This window comes from Lynx rufus, unplaced genomic scaffold, assembly GCF_022079265.1.
Source record: "Lynx rufus isolate CCGP_SWC_20201006 ecotype Redwood Valley unplaced genomic scaffold, mLynRuf1.p SCAF_1, whole genome shotgun sequence".
NCBI lineage: Eukaryota > Metazoa > Chordata > Mammalia > Carnivora > Felidae > Lynx > Lynx rufus.
The window spans coordinates 113666386-113686075 of NW_025814823.1; the positions used below are offsets into that span (position 1 = coordinate 113666386).

The following is a 19690-nucleotide window of genomic DNA, read 5'->3' on the forward strand; positions in this document are numbered from 1 at the left end:
TGTGAACCATGCTCTCCCCTTCATCCCTCCAAAAGTAGCCATCATGATCGTAGTTCTGTTGATGGCTGGGAATGTCCTAACAAAACCTAATATGAATTTGGCAATACCTTTAAATAAAATGTGAATTTTTCTAAGCCTGTCATCATCTGCACATATCTGAGAAGCAGAGATGAAAATGTACCCTTACATGTGCACGGGAAGAGTGTCCCACCCATGTGAAGCTCAAATTACAATGTGAAGCTCCCATGTGATACTGATGTAACCCTCTAGGCTAGCAGTTGGGGTCTAGGAAGAAGAGCTGATGTTCACAATCACCCATTTGCCTGGGGCTTTGCACTGACCCACAGTCTTGGCATGGAAGAAGGTGACTATACATTCAGGTATCACAATTCCAGCCTGGATCCTGAATTTCTGACCAAGGACACTGGCTCTACCTGCCACTTGGCTGATGCAAAGAGATTCATTTGCTTCTGCTAATTGGCAGCAGAGATCATATGAACCTCTTGTTCCTGCCAGGAAAAGCCCAGATCTCTCAGTTCCAATGCTAATCACTTACCAGAAACAAAACAATCAGAGTATTCCCTGATGGAGACACAGGGCATCCATTCTTCCTGATGTTGTCAATTTTATCCGTGTATCAAGCCAGACCTTAAGAAGACTGTGTACTCTGTATGATTCTGGCTTATCATTGAATTAACTTATAGAATTGCACTTTGGCAGTCAGCCATCCGTGTACCCTGAGAGACCGCGGAGGAAGAAGTGGTAAAAAGTGACTGAGGTATTTACTGTCAGACACGGTCAAGAGCATGGCCCACCCTGACAACTCTCTTTTAGAGACCTCAGGTGGAAGAAGGCAACTCTGGCCTCAGTCCCAGGAACACCTTATATTTCTCCTAAACAGCAGCCTTATTTCATCTCGTGGTTGTGTGTTTCCTTCCTTCCTTTGGTTGTTAGGAAGCCCCAGGGCCAGCTCTAGAAGTACACAGAAATTTACTGTGCATGTGTTTTGAATAGAGCCCTTGCTGAAGCTTTATTTGCTTATACTTCTCCTTATATCCAAATATTGCCCATCTACTCATTTTTTTTACCTGATACTTATGTATTCCTAAAGGTTGTATTTAGAGAATGGGCAGAGAAAATAATTTTTTAAAAAATGTCCGGCTATCACGCATTTGGTTACAGATATGAGGACAGCTGAGTCACATTTCAAGTATATTCTTGTAAGTGAGCATTCATGGACCTGAAGTCAACATAGCAGGAAAACAAGGGCCTTTATTTCTCTGACTCAAAGTTAGCAGGAAGAGGGGCTCCTGGGTGGCTCAGTCGGTTGAGTGTCTTGACTCTTGGTTTCGGCTCAGTTCATGATCTCGTGGTTTGTGAGTCCATGCCCCACATTGGGCTCTGTGCTGACAGCATGGAGCCTGCTTGGGATTCTCTCTCTCTCTCCCTCTGTCACTGCCTCTCCCCCACTCGTGTTTTTTTTCTTTTCCCCTCTCTCTCAAAGTAAGTAAACATTTTTAAAAATGAGTTAAAAAAAAAAAAAACAAGTTAGCAAGAAGAGAGGGGGCTAGGGGCGCCTGGGTGGCGCAGTCGGTTAAGCGTCCGACTTCAGCCAGGTCACGATCTCGTGGTCCGGGAGTTCGAGCCCCGCGTCAGGCTCTGGGCTGATGGCTCAGAGCCTGGAGTCTGTTTCCGATTCTGTGTCTCCCTCTCTCTCTGCCCCTCCCCCGTTCATGCTCTGTCTCTCTCTGTCCCAAAAATAAATAAACGTTGAAAAAAAAAAAAATTAAAAAAAAAAAAAAAAAAAAAAAAAGAAGAGAGGGGGCTAGAGTAGAATTTTGCAAGGGCTCCTGGATGGCAATGACCGTGGGCAAAACCAGGGCTAGAACACCCTGCTGGCTCTCATGGGATCAGAAGGGCAATCCCTTACCTTACTGGGGTCTTCTCCCCTTGAGAGTGAGCGTCTCTGATATCGTCCACCTTCTCTATCTCCTTCTATCAGTATTTTTTGGCCAAAAAAGAGCAGCAGCAGCACAGGGCCAGCTGCTAAAAATGACACCCATCCTCCCCTCCCCCCCACGGCTCCTCAGGGCCAGGCTGCCGGGGCCCGAGGCACCACCCGGACCCTCCCCAGAGCAGGGAAATTCAGCGCCTAATGAAATCAATCCTGATTCACACAGGCTGCACTTTGACTCTTGGGAGGTAGTTTGTGTTTCTAAATCCCAGAGGCACCTACATGGTGTGAATTTTGTGTGAGTGTGTGTGTGCTTATGTGTGGGCAGGGGTGTGTTTCCCTCTTCTCGAGATTAAAACAGCGTATCTGAAGGTGGTGTGGGAGGCCACAGAGAAACCCCAGTAATAACCCAGCACTCTGCCTGGGGCTCGGGTCTGTGTCGGGCGCCCCTGCTCATTACATGTGGCTTCAGGCCTCACACTGTCCAAGTGCAACCTGGGCACAGATGACTTCCCGCTCTGCTAGGCACTGCCTCCAGGTCAGGGGAACCCCAAGGAATCATCACCCTCCAGAGCATTCACACTACAGGCAAAAGACAAGTTCTGACAACGAGGCCGCCGGCTTCCCTCTCAGAGAGAAGCCACAGACAAGAAGTCCAAAGACCTACGTTCTCATGGGCTTTTCTGTTTGTTTGTTTGTTTGTTTGTTTTTAATAATGATTTGCAAACACTAAAGAACTTCATTTCATACACATGTAAAAACTTCTCCATCTCCTGCTCCCCTTGAGAAATCAGAAGTTCCAGTCTACGGCCATACCACCCTGAACGCGCCCGATCTCGTCTGATCTCGGAAGCTAAGCAGGGTCGGGCCTGGTTAGTACTTGGATGGGAGAAATCAGAAGTTCTGTCACCAATGGGTCCCAGACCCTCATGACCACCCTCAGCTAAGGTAGCATCACAGCTGCTCTCTGGCGCATCCCGAAGCCCACCTTCCCCCTGTCCCTACACAGGTTACCCCACTGTTCATGATCTCTGCTCTGGGGGGATTCTGAGGTTCCCACCAGAGCGATCTTCAGAGATAAATGGGTAAACAATGAAACAGCCTGATAGAGTAATGGCTTACATTTTCTTCATCTCTATTAATAAATGTTTCTAGAAGAATCAATCCTATCAAATTTTACTTCTGTAGCAACTGAATGCTCAGTTCTCAGGACACATTTCTACCAATCAGATGCTGGCCACCTCCCGCCAGCTTATCTCCAGATATCTACTCATCCTTGAGAGGCTCCCAGGTTGCTTCCTGGGATCCTTTACCTGACCGTCACGGAGGAAGAACTGACTGGCTCCTCACCTGAGCATCCAGGGTGCAAGGTTCTGTCAGGGCAGCTCAAACACATCCCTTGGGGTATTTTATTGCCCATACGTCCCACTCTTGACTACACAGTCTCTAAGTGCCCTGAGCAAAGCCACCATCACACTCGTCTTCATAGTTACTGTGTGGAAACAACTCGGCACCTACCAGGTAATCAGTTATGCCCTTGACTCAACAGTTCACTGAACAATTAGAGCTCACGTGCTGGATCAGGTAAGCGAACATATCAAAACCCCCAAAGACCCTTCCACCTCTGAGAATCCAGAAGAAAACATTGGTCCTGCATCTTTTACCAAAGTGTTACTGCTTTTATCATGCTCCTTATCTTAAGACTGGGTCAGGTACTACATCAGGAGTTGGACAGACACCACGCTGGTCAGAGGTGGGATAAGTGTCAATTTCTATTGGTAAAGATAAGGGGGAAACAGGCTCAGAAAAGCTCAGCACCTGCCTCCGCACATACATCTACAAAAGTCAAGAAGTGGGAATCAAACCCAATCAATGAGACTGCGAACCGAGGACCTTTCCATACACAGCATTGCCTCTCATCCTACATGGCGATGAGGGCAGAATGGACATCACAGAGGTCTCCAGCAATGAACTTTTACATAATACAACTACAAACCTCAACAAAAGAAAACTCTCCGTCTCAGGCATAGGGCCTGTGGGGACACAGGTGAGCCGAACAGCCACCTCCCAGTTGTGAAAATGCTCTAATCCACTCGACAGTCTCAGATGAGGAAATTTTAAACAGCATTATTGATTGATTTTAAAATTCAGCTGACATGTTTTTCCCTATTGAGAATTTCCCCAAACCAAAGCTGTTTCATTAGGACTCAACAAACATAATATAATTAATTCAGGGGCTGTTTCTCTAGCAGGTGGAATAGCAGGAAGGATTGTTTTGTTTGTTTGGGTTTTTTTCATTTTTATAAAGCTAGCACTACATTTTATGAGTTTGAGGAAAGGTAATAAATATGTCTTTAAAATGGATTTGCCCGTGCTGAAGAAACCTGTTAAACACAGTAATAGAAGGCCACAGAGCCCTAGCTTTGCAAGGGGAATTTTCCTACCCTTCACGATTATCATTCCATCCAAAGGGTAGAACACAACCCAGCGCAGCTTGGTTTGGGAGGCACAGGGTGCTGGGAGCTCCCAGCAAAGCCAGCAGATGACAGGGACAGAGCCATCGGCACCCCATAAGGAAATGGGGTCTACACAGTCGTATCTGACAGCACTGAGCTGGCTCACTGAGGTTTGTGAGCACGTGCCGTCTGCCAACCCCTGGCCCTCTGCAACACGATGCCACTTGGTCTCCACTAATGCCCATGGCACGGGCATCATTAGCCCCACTTCACAGAGGAGAAAATGAAGGCCAAATAACTTATTCCAATGTATGCAGCAAGCTAATGGGAGAGCCAAGACTTGAACTTGAGCCCTTTAAACTCTGCTCTTCCCTCCACACCCTGCAGTACCCATAAGACTCTCTGAGAAAACAAAATACCTCCCACTTTGGCCTTTTTTGCTTTTTACTCTGAGCCTCCGCCCCCATCTCTGATGATTTAAAGGCCCATTTAATTCCACTGGTTTTATTGAAGCTTATTCATACCTCATTGGTTAAACTGTAACCTTTGAAACAACAGCATCAGGCTTCCAATTTTTCATTTTGTCTTTCGTTATGAAGAAAACATATACAGACGCTATGCTGCCTAAAAGCATGAGAGCTTAACTATCGTGGATACAAAGGACCTCGGGAACCTCCTTTTTGTTTTTTTTATTTCAAATTTATTTATTTAAATTCAAGTTAGTAAACATACAGTGTAATATTGGTTTCGTGAGTAAAACCCAGTGATTCATCACTTACATATAACACCCAGAGCTCATCCCAACAAGTGCCCTCCTTAATACCCATCACCCATTTAGCCCATCCCCTCATCCACCTCCCCTCTAGCAACCCCCAGTTTGTTCTCTGTATTTAAGAGTCTTTAAGGTTTGCCTCCCTCTCTTTTTTTTATCTTATTTTTCCTTTCCTTCCCGTATGTTCATTTGTTGTGTTTCTTAAATTCCACATAGGAGTAAAATCATATGATATTTGGCTTTATCTGACTGACTTATTTCGCTTAGTGTAATACACTCTAGTTCCATCCACATTGGTGCAAATGGCAAGATTTCATTCTTTTTAATCACAGAGTAGTATTCCATTGTATAGATACACCACATCTTCTTTAGCCATTCATCCATCAATGGACATTTGGGCTCTTTCCATACTTTGGCTAGTGCTGCTGTAAACACTGGGGTGCATGTGCCCCTTCGAGTCAGCATTTTTGTATCCCTTAGGTAAATATCTAGTAGTGCAAGTACTTGGTCATGGGGTAGTTCTCTTTTTAACTTCTTGAGGAACCTCCATACTACTTTCCCAGGTGGCCACACCAGTTTGCATTCCCACCGGCAGTACAAAAGGGGAACCTCCTTTTTATTTCAGAAATAGGCCAAGTGACGTCAGGAAAGGCCACGTGATTTGCCTGAATTTAACACATTTAAAAAGTGGCAAAGTCATGGCTCATCTCAGCCCCTTCCTGGGTTACCATGCTCTACAGGCCAAGTGGCTTCAGGGAAGAATTAGTCAGTGTGTACGGAAAACGGGAGATGGGCATTGAGGAGGGCACTTGTTGGAATGAGCACTGGATAAGCCAAGTTGACAACAAATTCTATTATTAAAAAAACAAAAATACAATAAAAATTTAAAAATTTTAAAAAATAAAGAAATGCTAAGAAAAAGCAGCACCAACAGCAAAATAGAGTCAACATAAATGTCTGCCAATGGGGGGGGGGGAGGATGGATAAAAAGATTATTGCATATGACAAAATAATAAAGCCATTAACTAGATCTACAACTATCAAACCAAAAACCTTCAGAAACAATTTTCAACGAAATACACAGATTAGAGAAGGAAATGTTTCTACGCTGCAACATGTAATGTAACACCTTATTTGTAGACCTGCCCATATGACATAAAAGTGTAAGAGCATGGACAGAAAAGTACATTAATGATGTACTTCTTCTTAGGAAGAGGGACCAAGAAGGAGCCCTCATTGGATTTCACTTTTATACTTGATGCTTTATTTCTTTAAAATAAGCAGATGGGCATATTATAAAATACATACGTAAATAAAATTTAAAAAAATAAATAAAAGAAGCAAATGGGCAAAGGTAGGCAGGGATGAAAGCTCTAACTCATAACTTGATGTAACTTCAAAGCAGACTGGCTGACTCAAAAGCTGGGGCACACCAATGTGGATTAATAGTCTTCTGTTGCTTCCCTGGCAGAAATGACTTGGAACATTGAAAAATCAATACTTCAAAAATTTTTAAAACACTATTTGTTTTTTTACTTTTTTTTTAATGTTTATTTATTTTTCAGACAGAGACATAGCACCAGTGGGGGAGGGGCAGAGAGAGAAGGAGACACAGAATCGGAAGCAGGCTCCAGGCTCTGAGCTATCAGCACAGAGCCCGACGCGGGGCTCGAACTCACGGACCGCGAGATCATGACCTGAGCTGAAGTCGGATGCTTAATTGACTGAGCCACCCAGGCGCCCCCAAAAACACTATTTCATTGTCATAATCAAGCAGCAGAAGAAGAGACAACGAAAGGACAGAGGCCAATGGGAAGGTCTGGGGTGAGGAATGGGCTAACGCGAGGTAAGAGAAACTGCCGCTCGGGAAAGCAGAATGGTGACATCACGTGGAAAGGGAAAGGTAACAAGCAGACCAGACACAAGGGTACCGGGGGGAAATTATTAAGCTGCTTCCCACAAACCAGGCCAGCTGCCTGTGAAAACCAGCAGAGCTCAAGCCATCAGACAAGGTGAACAGATCCTTCAATGCTGAGAAACATTCAAGGACATATGAATGCAAATCAGCAGGTCTTTTTGGGGTGAGGTTAACGTCTACATCAGGAGGAACACTGTGGGGACTTCAGATTTTTTTAAGCCCAGCATGTAAAATTCCAGATTAATCTGGAGGGGGAAAAAAAATCCCCTTCTGAAGAACCATTCTATAAATAAGCAATCTTGCCTCCCCTGGAGCACCCTTTAAAACTTGGACAAAACGTGGATGCTGCAATCATCCCCAGGGTTCCGCTTGCAGAAACACAGTTGGAACATGGGAAGGACGCGCTCCTTTTGAGTTTTAGAATTTCTGCTTCAAAACAGTTCAAGGCTTTGGTCGGAATTTGAGCTTGTCGGGATCTTGGTATAATAGATCGGAAGTCAAAGGGCAAGAGTTTTCTTCTTTTCTTCAATTCAAGTGAACAGCGTGAGTGAAAAGGGCCCCTGACTTTGTGAGCTTTATTTTTATCTGGAGATCAATTTCTACAAGTTCATATTCTGCTCTGAAGATCACCAGCATCATCTGAGATTTAGTCACAGCCAGGCTGCTCGGGAAGAATGATTAGTATTCACTCCAGAAGAAAAACATTATCTTTAAAACCAATAGCTATTCACTCCATCTAAAACATTCATTTATTCCACATTAAAGGAACTCGCTGGTTTCAAAAAGTTCCATGATAAATCTCCCTTCAGCCATTTGTCCTAAAAAGGCTTGGCTCATCAAGGAGAACTTCATACCCAAATAAATCAGCGGGTTCTGTCCTGTGTGGGCCATGGCTACAGGAAAGAATCTAAATTAATGAATGCTCCCTCACTTTAGGACCTCTTCAAATAATCAGAATTCTATGCTAAAGTAAGGTATTGCTTATATACATAAATTACTTTCCCAACCCCCCCAGTGCAACAACAACAACAACAACAAAAACCCCTTTATTCAGCAAAAACACTGTGATTAAAGCTTCAAATTTCTTTTTCAAAAAAGACCGGTCAAGAAGCTTTGAAACAACTTTTTAGAATTCACTTTGCTTCTTGTTCATCCTCTCTCTGTTCGATAAAAGCAACACCTTTTATTCTTTTAACATAGCACTGTGGTTCAATAAATTATCTCTCTCTTTCTCCTCCAGGCCCTTTGGATAACCTTCCTGAGCCATCTCACTATAAGGCGAAAGAGAATCCTTGAGACAGCACCTTTATTATCACACTGAACGTGACTGTTATTAGCAAAGGTTACAGTGCAGGGATCCTGACCCACACACCATAGGCCCAGACTCGGTGAGGCCATGTTATAGCAGAAAATGTCACCCACATGGTGTCTAGTCACCTAGGGGGCTCAGTTAGCTGTCTGACTCTTGATTTGGGCTCAGGTCATGATCTCACGGTTGGTGGGTTCAAGCTCTGTGCTGGCAGCATGTGGAGCCTGCTTGGGATTCTTTCTTTCTCTCTCTGCCCCTCACCCACTCACACTCTCTCTCAAAATAAATAAAGAAACTTTAAATTAATTAATTGTGATAGACCTGGGTCACTTACATTAACACTTGCCATCTTATGGATTTCCCAGTTTCCCAGACTAGCACCCCTCACCCAAACCACCCACACCGACACCTGCTCTTGCTCCCAGCCCCCACTTCCCAGCACTAAAACACTCTCTCTGCTTATTTAAGGCCTTAGATGGATGGCTTATGACTGATAACTGGGAGTGTCCCAGAGATGCCTTTCTCACTGTGGTCCCTGTTATCCAACACAGCATGTATAAACATGGAGTATCTGATAACCGTTTAAGGATGGATGGGAGTCAAGAAGGAAGAAACACATTAACAGCCTGAACCTCTTCGGCCCCAATAACAAGGATCTGGGGTGCACGACTGCAGTGACCCACCCACCTAGTATAAAGCAGGCTGGCTCCAGTTTAAACCTGTGAGCTTCAGAGCCTCCCAACTCTGAAGGCCCCCAGAAGGGAACACAAGGAAGGAAGAAGTAAAACCTGAGTGGAGAAGGAAGGAAGCAACACGGAGAGACAGGTAAATAGGAAGAAGAGGAAATGAAAAAGATCAATTACTTGCTAAGGCAGCACAGATTGAGCACTTACTGTATGCCAGACATTAACTCATTTAATCCTGCCAATGCTTTCCCTGGTGCCCATGCCAGATTGGAAGGCTTAGAGGCAGAGAAGTTAAGCACCTTGCCCAGAATTGCTCGGCGAGGAACTGGCAAAGTCAAATTCCAAACCTGGAGAATCTGACTGCAAACCTCAAGTCCCCACACCTCACTTACCAAAGTGTATCCCACAGAATGCAGCACTTTCTCTGGGCACCAGATAGGTGTGGAGTGAGAAAATGAAAATAAAAGCATGTGGTTAAAGGCAAATTGAGGGGGCACCTGGGTGGCTCAGTCGGTTAAGTGTCTGATTCTGGATGTGGGTTCAGGTCATGATCTCACCATTGGGGAGATCAAGTCTATGCTTTGGGCTCTGCTACAGAACCTGCTCGGGAGGGCAGAGTGGCTGCCCAAAACTCTAGAATCACTCCAGCAACCTACAGCCTCAGCTGACCTCCGGGAGACATCTACCCCAGGGCCTCTACTTGCCCTGCTCATCTGAGACAGGAAACGTCTGCATGTGCCCACTGCCCTCTCCACCTGGACAGCCTGCTCAACTCTCCCTGCAGGGTGTCTGGCTTTGGGAACTTCACAAAGGCACTGTCTCACCTGGTCCCTTCAGTTCTGAACTCCTGTCTGTCCCTTCTGTGAGGACATGTGGCATCAAATCATTATGATACCAAAAAAGAAAACAAAACAAAAAAAAAAGGACCTAATACTTTACCCACATCTCACCAAGAATGCTTCTTAGAAAAGCCTGAGGTTGATGGCTATTATACTCCACTGACAGAATCATTAATGATTCGCTTTAAGACAACAAGTTAAAGACGTTCTCAGCCTCATGGAAGGAGACCGCCAAGTGAGACACTTTTCTTCAAACCGCCTTAGAGTCGATTACATGAGAAGGGCTTGCTCTATGAAGCCCTGTTGTTCAAAGCTCGGTAAATATCCTGAGGCAGAGAGCATAATTACAGGCAAGTAACCATTTTCTGAATACCGTGAGTGTCTGAGCTATTCATACCAATACCTAAGAGAAGCAAGAGCTACGTGGGCTTTTCAGAGATCAAGCTACAGAGTTGATGCCAAGTCTGACCGCCTACGACGACGGCCAAATTCCAGAGCTCCCAGGCAATGAAAGGCGCAATGGACGAGTCACCCAAGAGTCCTGGAGGAGGGACATCATTTAGCAGGTATGCCTTGCATCCCTAATCACAGCTGTTGAGTCACCAAGCTAAAGTCCTCCACAGTACTGCCCTCATCACGTCACTCCACTGCTCAAAACCTTCCTATGGCTCCCGACTGCCAAGAAAACAAAGTTCAAACTTCACAGATTGGTATGAAGCGTCCTTCAAAACCTGCCTCAAACCCCCCTTTCTGGCTACCCTCCACCAGAATCCCTCATGACCCACCTTCCTTCCCTTCTTTTCCCCTACATGTGAAGCCCACCTCACCTCCACCTCCATCAAGAAGCCCTATCCACCCCAATGCCAGGGCAGTGGTGTCCTGTGAAACCCTGCCGTGTTTTCCAACAAGTTCCATTTCTACAAACTCCAAGTTGTCCCCAACCCCAAAACCATGTGAACCATGTCTTACTCCTTTTCAGCTTAGGAGGGGAAAGGACTTCTCTCCGCAGCTGACAACTTTCACTGGAGTTCGGCAATTCTCCTATTATCTGGAAGATGAAATGCTCTACATCGTCCATGCCTGGGGTTTATATTTCACCAAGTGGTGTCAGCACTGATATAGTAACCTCCCATTTTTATTGAGCAGCTCACAATGTAATTGATGACATCTGCTGGGGCTGGTATTTGAGGTGAAGGCTAGCCTCATTTCTGCCGGCTCTCCCCACGGCTCGGTATGTAAATAGCCCACAGCGGCAACACCTGAGCTACAAAGTGGGGCTTCTCGGCTGAGGTCCTCAATTATACCCCATAAAGTCATCAGGTTTTATCTGAGGAGGATTTATTTCAGCAGATCCAGTTTTCATGCCTACGGAACTAGAAAAAGAGGGAGCAGGGCTGGGAATCTGCTCGATACGCTTGCCTTCATTCCCAGGAGAGAAAAATCCTTCTTTGGGCTTTTTGGTTAAGCAGATTTAAATACCATGCTCTTTTTGATGCTCAAAGTTTCTGTCTGAACACCCAAATCAAGGGAAACTATCGTGTATATCCCCAAGCGGCAAATGATACCCACCTTCCAAGTATTATCTTTCCCAATGTCTACTAGTAAAAGTGAAAAAGGCTTCTCCTGGTGAAGTTTTAGTATTTGTTTCCAAGTCTTGGGGAAGAGTGAATCTGGCAGTTATTTAGAGAACATCTGATCCTTACAGGACAAGAACCTATTTCTGGTTCTGGGCTGGAAACAATTAGTTCACTGGCACCGGCAGCTGAGATACGTCCCTCAGCAAAATCGTGGTAGGAATGTTTGTAGAAAGGCTCGTTTGTCAGGCACAGACAGAGAACGTGCGGCTCTGTTTCTGAGGGTTCTTCTGAAATGAAGGTATATCCTTTTGAAAGACATGTGTAGAAATTCTGACCCTTTCCAGGGGAGAATTTCTAAATTACAAATGCCTTTGCATGCTTTAACGTGGCTTATTGTGATGTCTCAGTCACTGCTAAAGTTGCAAAGGAGTAAGGCTCTTGGAGGCTGCTAAGATATGGATAAGCTCAGACTGATCTTCAAAGGAAAGCCTTTCTTGGCACCTGCTCCCCAGACACATGCAACACAGTAAGTTCCCCACCTACAGATTCAACACTGGCCCTGCACATACATGCTTCACAGCCCTTAACACATCCCACTGGAACTGGTGACTGACTTCTGCCCATGCTCTACTCTGATCTCCTCCAGGGCTGGCACTACAGCTTTTTTTTTATGTTTATTTATTTTGATAGAGAGAGAGACCATAAGAAGAGGAGGGGCAGAGAGAGAGAGAGGGAGAGAAAGAATCCCAAGCACTGACAATGCAGAGCCCCATGTGAGGTTCCATCTCGCAAACCACGAGATCATGACCCGAGCTCAAATCAAGAGCTGGGCGCTTAATCGACTGAGCCATCCAGGCACCCCTACGATTTTTCTGTTTTACTCCCAGAACCTGGCTGGTGTCCATGAAAACAGTGCAAGTTCAATGTTTGAAAACGAATGAATGCATGTACGAATGAATAAAATGTTCTACTTGAAGGCATGAGCTGAAATGCATATGTAGAAATTTTAATACCAATTTTGTTTAAATAAAAAAAAACAGGGTCCAGGGTGAGAGCAACCCATTAAAGTCGCAAAGGAGGGAGTAGAAGGGTTTACCTTCTACCATGTTACACGTCAAAGCCTTGGTTGATTTCTTGTTGTCAGGTTGGCCATCATGATCACATCAAATACTGAAGCCGCAGAAGTGAAGTTCATCATCAGAAGTGTGAACCTTTGATACATGGTAGGTAAACTTTTCCCCCCAGGTTTCAGTATCAATTGCATATACATACTTCAGGTACAACCTAGCATCATTTTCAGCAGCAGGGTCTGTGCCAACAGCAGCCACACATGGGACAGTCGAAACAGGGACATGATTCACAGGCAGGTCCTTGCTGTATCTTAAATAACTCAGAGGAGGACAGTGGTGATGATTTACAAGGGCCATCAGGAGACTGGCTTCATGCTTGCTGGTTATCAGTGGAAAGAGCTCCCTGAGGACCATGCTTACACCCAAGTGGTCATTGAGCAGACTCAGAAAGAAGCTTCCATTTAGAAACCACGATGAACTGATTTAACAAATGAACTATCAGTGCCCTTGAAAGCCTCCTGGGATTAACCTGTTTCTACAAAGGAAGTTTCAATGTTCATGACTCATGTCAATTGCACAGCATTTCCAGGCAGTCTCTTCCACGAATGAAATCACTGGATTCAACCCAACAACTCACCAGGTCATTATAATAAGCATTTTACTCTTTTGTTATTGTTGTGTTAAAAAAAAATCCAATGACTGTAGTTGTCAATTCAATACATTTTTAACAATCTGTCTTAGACAATCTCAGGCAAATAACCAAACTGATAAAATACCTTCCATCACCATAGTCATTTTAGGCTCCCAAGTCAGTAAAATAACACAGCTCACTGGCCTTTTTATGAATACTAGCTCAGGACGCAAGGAAGGAAAAATGAAGCCACATTTCCCACGGAATATACAACAAGAAACATTGCATCCTTTACCTTGGTCAAAAGGCTTGTTGGGATTCCAGTTTCTGAAATAATCATCCTATATAAGGAAAAAAAATAGAAAACAAAGGTCAGATTTCAGAAAGCTTCTCACATAACTGCACAAAAACCTGCCTTTCTCCCTATCTCCCGAAACACAAAGGAAAGCATGAATGGCTTAGAAATCTTTCCCCAAACAGACATTTATGTGAAATCAAAAATATCAATTTACTTTTCAAATTCTTGTCTTTCAAACTATATGCATTAAACACTGGGAAGAGTAAGAAACATTTCAGCCTCATATGGAAACAACGCTGCTCTTCTCGGTTTGACAGATAAACGGAGACACCTTCCAAAAGCAAGGTGGATTTGCTATCAATTATGCTGCAGGTGATGCCCTGCTGCCCTCACTTATGATTAGGCCTCTGTGTTTGTAACAGCTGATAATTTCAACTGTCAACATTCCCTTCATGCGGAGACACATAACTTGCAGTGCAGTTACAGTTTTCCAACACTGGCAAAAGTTAAAAGCAGAGGACCGTTCAAATGTGAGCATTAACCAGAGGCATACATTTAGCTTCGTACCATTTGTTCTGGATGTGTGGCAGCAAAACAATAAAGACTGGCCAATCCACTCAATGCTGCTTATATCAATTTATGCCGAGGAGAGACACTTTCTCCTTGGAAATTCACTGGGGTCCAGGCCACTCACCTATTTATAGTTACATGAACCTCTTCTCCCCTTTTGAGAACCTCTCCTTCTTAACTGCTGCCTGCTCTCTTTATCCTCCCCTCCCCCACCTGCACTGTCCCCCAGCATACCCACTCTGTCCCAGCAACCGGTTTGCAAGGTGAAGAGGCTTCACGCGTGTTTATCACCCCCACATCGTTTTAGGGCTTGCACACCTTTTCAGGTCATTTCCTCCTCGACCTAATCTACCCAACATTATTTGCTGTCTGTGTTTTTGGCAGGTACTGTGCATGCTGCAGAGTTATAGAGAGCTGCCTACAAAGAGGCCTCAATTTCTCTTCCGGAGAAGCTAATTTACATCAAAGTGCACAATTAGTTTAAATTATTGTCCACACTGTCTCCGGCTGCAGTTTATCTCCGACAAGATCTCCTGTGAATTTTATCAGCCTCTGTGTCGTTCAATTACCTGGCTTTATTAGATCCTTGTTGAGTTCACCTAAGCCCTTAAATAGATTTTAGGAAACTGGATTTAGAGTAAAATCACAACATATTGCTTCTTGGGCAGTGATTCCATTTTCCAGAACATGAATAAACATGAACAGGTTCCTCTGGATGCTAGGGATTCAGCATTAAATTGTTTTTAACTCCAAGGAATTGGGCCACTTTGCTCTGGCTTTAATGTTAGGGCATGACTGACCTTCTCACCCATTTGGTTCAGAAGTCCCTAAGGGCCACACCATGAAATATCAGTGAGAAAGTTTAAAACAAGCCCTCTGCTATGTCTCTCCCCACCTATGATTTTAAATACAATCCTAATCTTTTGAACTATGTGGTTTGAAACTCAGCAGCCCGGGTTAAATGAGTCCAAGTTAAGGACTGGATGGGGGTGGGGGGGCTTAGCCTCCGATTTCTTAGCTGGATGGTCGTCAATGTGCTCTCAGCTCTATATACAAGCATGTCACTGACACATTCTGCTGGTCACGAGGACAGGAGAAGAATGAATCTAGGAAGAACCTATCCTCACTGCTGGAGAAAAAAATAACATCCATCCTTCCAACCATGGTTCATCAGCGCCCTCTTCACATATAGAGCCCAGCTTCCTATCCCTATCCTCGTGCAGTATGTTCTACTTGAACATACTGTTCTAAGACATGGAAGTCCTTGGAAGCTTAGGATGTGTGTCCGACAGGGAAGGACTGAAGCCTAAGACAAGTTCCTTTGCTTTAATTTCACTTGCCACATTCCCTTTGATGTTAAAGAAAGGTATGAGTAAGTCTCAAGAGCTGAATATTCCCTAATGATTTCAACCTCCTTTGTAACCGGGATGGCATGTGAATGAAGCATGCTTCTGGACCTTGTCATTTTTCCAGGTTAACTACAATGGCCATTTTTACATATTTCTCAGGGGGGGGGGAAATCACCATTTTAAATACAAAGCCTTTCAGTCATAAAAGCAGGTATGTGCATTCAAATAGTTTCAACTGATTGCAAAGGTAAAAAATACTGCCTAATTGCTGCCAAGATGTGAAAGTGCACCTTGAGTGAACACTCGTTATGCAAAGGCAGTCCTTCAGGCAGCCCCTGGCCCAGCAAGGCCAAGCACGGAAGGAAAGTGATTCCCTGCACCTGACTGCTTTTGCTCTGCTGTAGGAACGTACATTGCCTAGGCAAAAACCAATGAGCCAGGAGCAGATAAACCCATGAGTGTAACTGTTTGGCTAGAGCAAAGAGAAACCCCTATCAGAGGCCAAGGTCATGAACACGTGGCAAACAGGGTAGAACCAGAGCCCAGCTGGGGGGTGGTCAGGGAGCACCGGGGTGGGGCATGGAGGCAGCAAAGTGGAGGATGAGATGCTGGGCGGACAGAGCACCCCGCCACATGGAATGTGCCAGGTCTTACTGGCCCGCACACATGGCAAGTCCAAGCAGGCAGGGGCGGTATCCATCGATCCGCCCCACGTCTGCGAGGATTTCCAGGGAGGCAGCATCTAAAATCAAGTGGAAAAAGCCACAGATAAAAGACGGCCCCTTCTAGAGCTGCACCTCCTGAGAACGTGCTCATCCCTGAATCCCACTTATCAGAAGGACAACTGTCTGTGGCACTGAACCAACACTATCAGCACGAGGGCTGGCCATTTCTCCCGGGCTCAAGACTGGAGACGGGGGGTGGGGAAGAGAAACCACCCCAGCTTGTCTTTTATTTTCTATCTAAATTAATACAGCTATATCCTCTTTACACTGTCCTAAAATAGACCCATGACTTCCGGTGCCGTGGGCAGTTCTGCCAGTTTTCTCAGAGTTACAATTCCCACCCTGGGAACCATGCGTGTCCCCACAAAACCCCAGTGCCGCAGTGAATTAAAGAGTGTTCCTGCCGCACGGACCCCAGAGTCCCTTCCAGATATCAGCCCAGGGCAGGACTTTAAGAGCCCCTGCCTGGCATCTTCCTTCGGGCCAAGAAGGTTGTGACCTGGTCAAATTCAGACGGTGGGGGAAAGGCACACGGGATGTGTCAGATCAAACTTGCCAGGGGAGGCGAGCGTGTCTGAGTTGGCCTCTTAACTGGTCATTTTATCATCTAATGAGGAGGCTTTTCAAAATGACTTGCAAGGACCCCAGCAACAGTTCATTTTTAAAACATAAACCTAGATAGAAAGATGCATATCTAAATATAGTCACTTACTAAATTCAGCAACGCCTATTAGTGTATTACGCAGGCTAAGGAATGAAGGCCGGCAGTGTTACCACATGTGTATATTTTATGGGCTCTACTACACAGCGTAATGTCAGGCCCCTGCTAGACAGGGCAGAGAACAGGCTTCCTCTAAATTCTAACCATATGAGGGAAGGCTGATTCCATTTTATTGTGGCATTGCTTAAGTGCAACTTACCCAACTTTTTAGGTTCTGTTAACATCTAGAAGAACCTATCAATTTAAACAGAGTCTCAAACTTGAGCACGTTCACACTTTCATCCAAAATCCTGTCTCAAGGCAGGAGGATAAAGTTACAGGAAGCCAGAATCAAAAGTTAGCGTAACAATCACAGTAACAAAGTGACACATCATGGGGCACCTGGGTGGCTCAATCGGTTATGCACTGGGCTCTTGATTTCAGCTGGCCTCCTGGTCTCACAGTTGCTGAGTTTGGGCCCTGCGTCGGGCTCTGCACTGACAGTGCTGAGCCTGCTTGGGTTTCTCACGCCCTCTCTCTGCCCCTCCCCCACTCTCACTCTCGCCCTCAAAATGAATAAAGTTAAAAAAAAAAAAAAGAGGGGCACCTGGGTGGCTCAGTCGGGTTAAGCGTCCGACTTCAGCTCAGGGCATGATCTCATGGTCCGTGAGTTCAAGCTCTGCGCTGGGCTCCGTGCTGACAGCTCAGAGGCTGGAGCCTGCTTCAGATTCTGTGTCTCCCTCTCTCTCTCTGCCCCTCACCCATTCATGCTCTCTCGCGGGCTCTCTGTCTCTCTCTCTCCAAAAAATGAATAAACATTAAAAAAAATTTTAATGAATAAAAATAAAAAGAAAGGACACATCATTACCTGTGTAGGATGAGAAAGAAGGCAGTGGTGCTCTTGTTAAAGAAAGAATCAAAGACTGGCAAAGATTACAGTCCCACTTATTTTAATCCTCTGCAGCTGATCAATGCAGGGGGCAAAGACAACTATTTCTCCATTTATCTCAGTAAATATCCTCCTAACATAGAAAAGGATCCTGTAAAATTACTGGCACTCAGGGGTTGGTGCAAAGGAATTTAACTCTGGGTTTTCAACTACTTTAGAGATACTCTGTTTTGATAAACATGCATGGGAAAGGAAGTCTATTTAAAGTGTATACGTATACAACACATATTGTACACTATTATACAATTATTATACAATTATTCTGCTCTGTAACTCATCTTCCCATAAAATCGTTAAGCCTCCCTAGCATGAAATGATGCAAAAAATATTCCTGCTATAATTTGAGTGATTCAAGTCTCTTCATCATGGATGATCGTAACAAATTGGAAAAGCTATGGTTCCATCCCATTCTGAATGGGAACCTGAATTTCTCTTTCACTGTCCCAGAGCCCCAAGATGGCGGGTGCAATTTAGCTCAAATATTCCCCAAGGATTTCCCTTTCCAGGAGTGCTCATTTCAGCTCCACACAATGTCGACCCAGACTCTGAGGCAGAGATGAGGTGGCAGGACAAAATGGAAACCACTTATGAAACCCAACTTGCCTTAGTTTCACTTACAAACGTGGTGATGTCATTTATTATCTACCTTAAAGCTCCAGGTAGTACAGATCCAAGACACTTAACTCACGTGGAACACATCACTTCTCCCTCATACATATTTTAGCCCAGTTGTTTGCACTCCGCAGTTTCGTCTAAAGATTACCTGAGATAATACAAATCATCAGCCTTGCAAATAAATGGGAGCCTCCCCAGTCTCAACCAGGAGTGAGCAACAGGGATTCAAACAGAAGGAAGGAAGGTGAAGGGAGGGCAGACAGCCTCTGTGGCGTCATCTGTGGACCCGCTGCGGGTAAATGCAAAGGGGAGAAGAAGCACTCCCCTGCAAGGTCAGGCAGACTAAAGTGGGGTTTGCAGATCCCGGATGGGGTAGATCCCCATTTACTGAACCCAAAAGCTTGACAAAGAGATTAAGGGACTGTAAGCAAACCGCTCACCAAAAGATTCAGTGCACCCCAGTTCTGTTAATTTTCACACCACTTGACTGGGAACGTTAGGAGGAAGGGCTGGTCGGCAGGTGGAAAGAATGTCTCTAAAACGTACCAGAAGTCACTGGAAAGGTGAGATTCCCAGATGACATCATATAGTGCCTCGGCTGTATAATTAGACATTTGACCGCAATTTTAACTGGCACGCAAGGGCAATTTCTACTACCCCATCTACTGGGCGGTACAAAACATTCCATTTATTTACTGGGAAAGGAGCTGGCTTCCCATACCAGCACCTTATCTCTGTCCAGTTCTCTCTCTGGGCAAGCGACAGAGAACTCCAGCAGGCCTGTCCCGCCCATTCCTGGCAAACAGCCCCACCAGGGAGGAATCCTTCTGAATGAAGTGGCTCAGCTAAGTGGCCCAGCTTGTTTCAGTGACCTGAGGCCCCACCGAGCTTGCCTCCACAGACCCCCACTCATGAGAACCCTGTTTGCCAGCAAGTGGGAGCTGTGTGCATGAATGCATTTCCATGTGAACGTATCACTGCCACATACCTGAGCCTAGCCTACCTCGGGGCAGGGAAGGAAGATCAGACTCACCTGCATATTCCCCCAAGGCATCACTCAAAAGCACACAATGAATCCTACCTAAATCGTGTAAAATAGAAGGAAGCTGCTCCAGCTTTAACATCTTTGTGTTCCTGTGAAAGTCCCATAACCGTTACTGGGATGCGTGTAAATACAGGTGGGTATATGTTTATACAGACACTCTAAATCACTTTCTTCCTGAATAGAGCGATTCTTTGATAAATTGGTTTGACATTTGGTATAAAGTCCTG

At 45.0% G+C, this 19690-nt stretch overlaps 1 protein-coding gene across 1 annotated transcript in view; it reads right to left on the reverse strand.

Moving 5' to 3' along the window:
- Positions 1-19690, reverse strand: part of SPOCK1 (SPARC (osteonectin), cwcv and kazal like domains proteoglycan 1) — a 514360-nt gene that overhangs the window by 264259 nt on the left and 230411 nt on the right. Inside the window, exon 2 of the mRNA XM_047085004.1 lies at positions 13508-13553. Within this exon, the coding sequence (XP_046940960.1) occupies positions 13508-13553 (46 nt within the window). The remainder of the gene's footprint in view (positions 1-13507; positions 13554-19690) is intronic.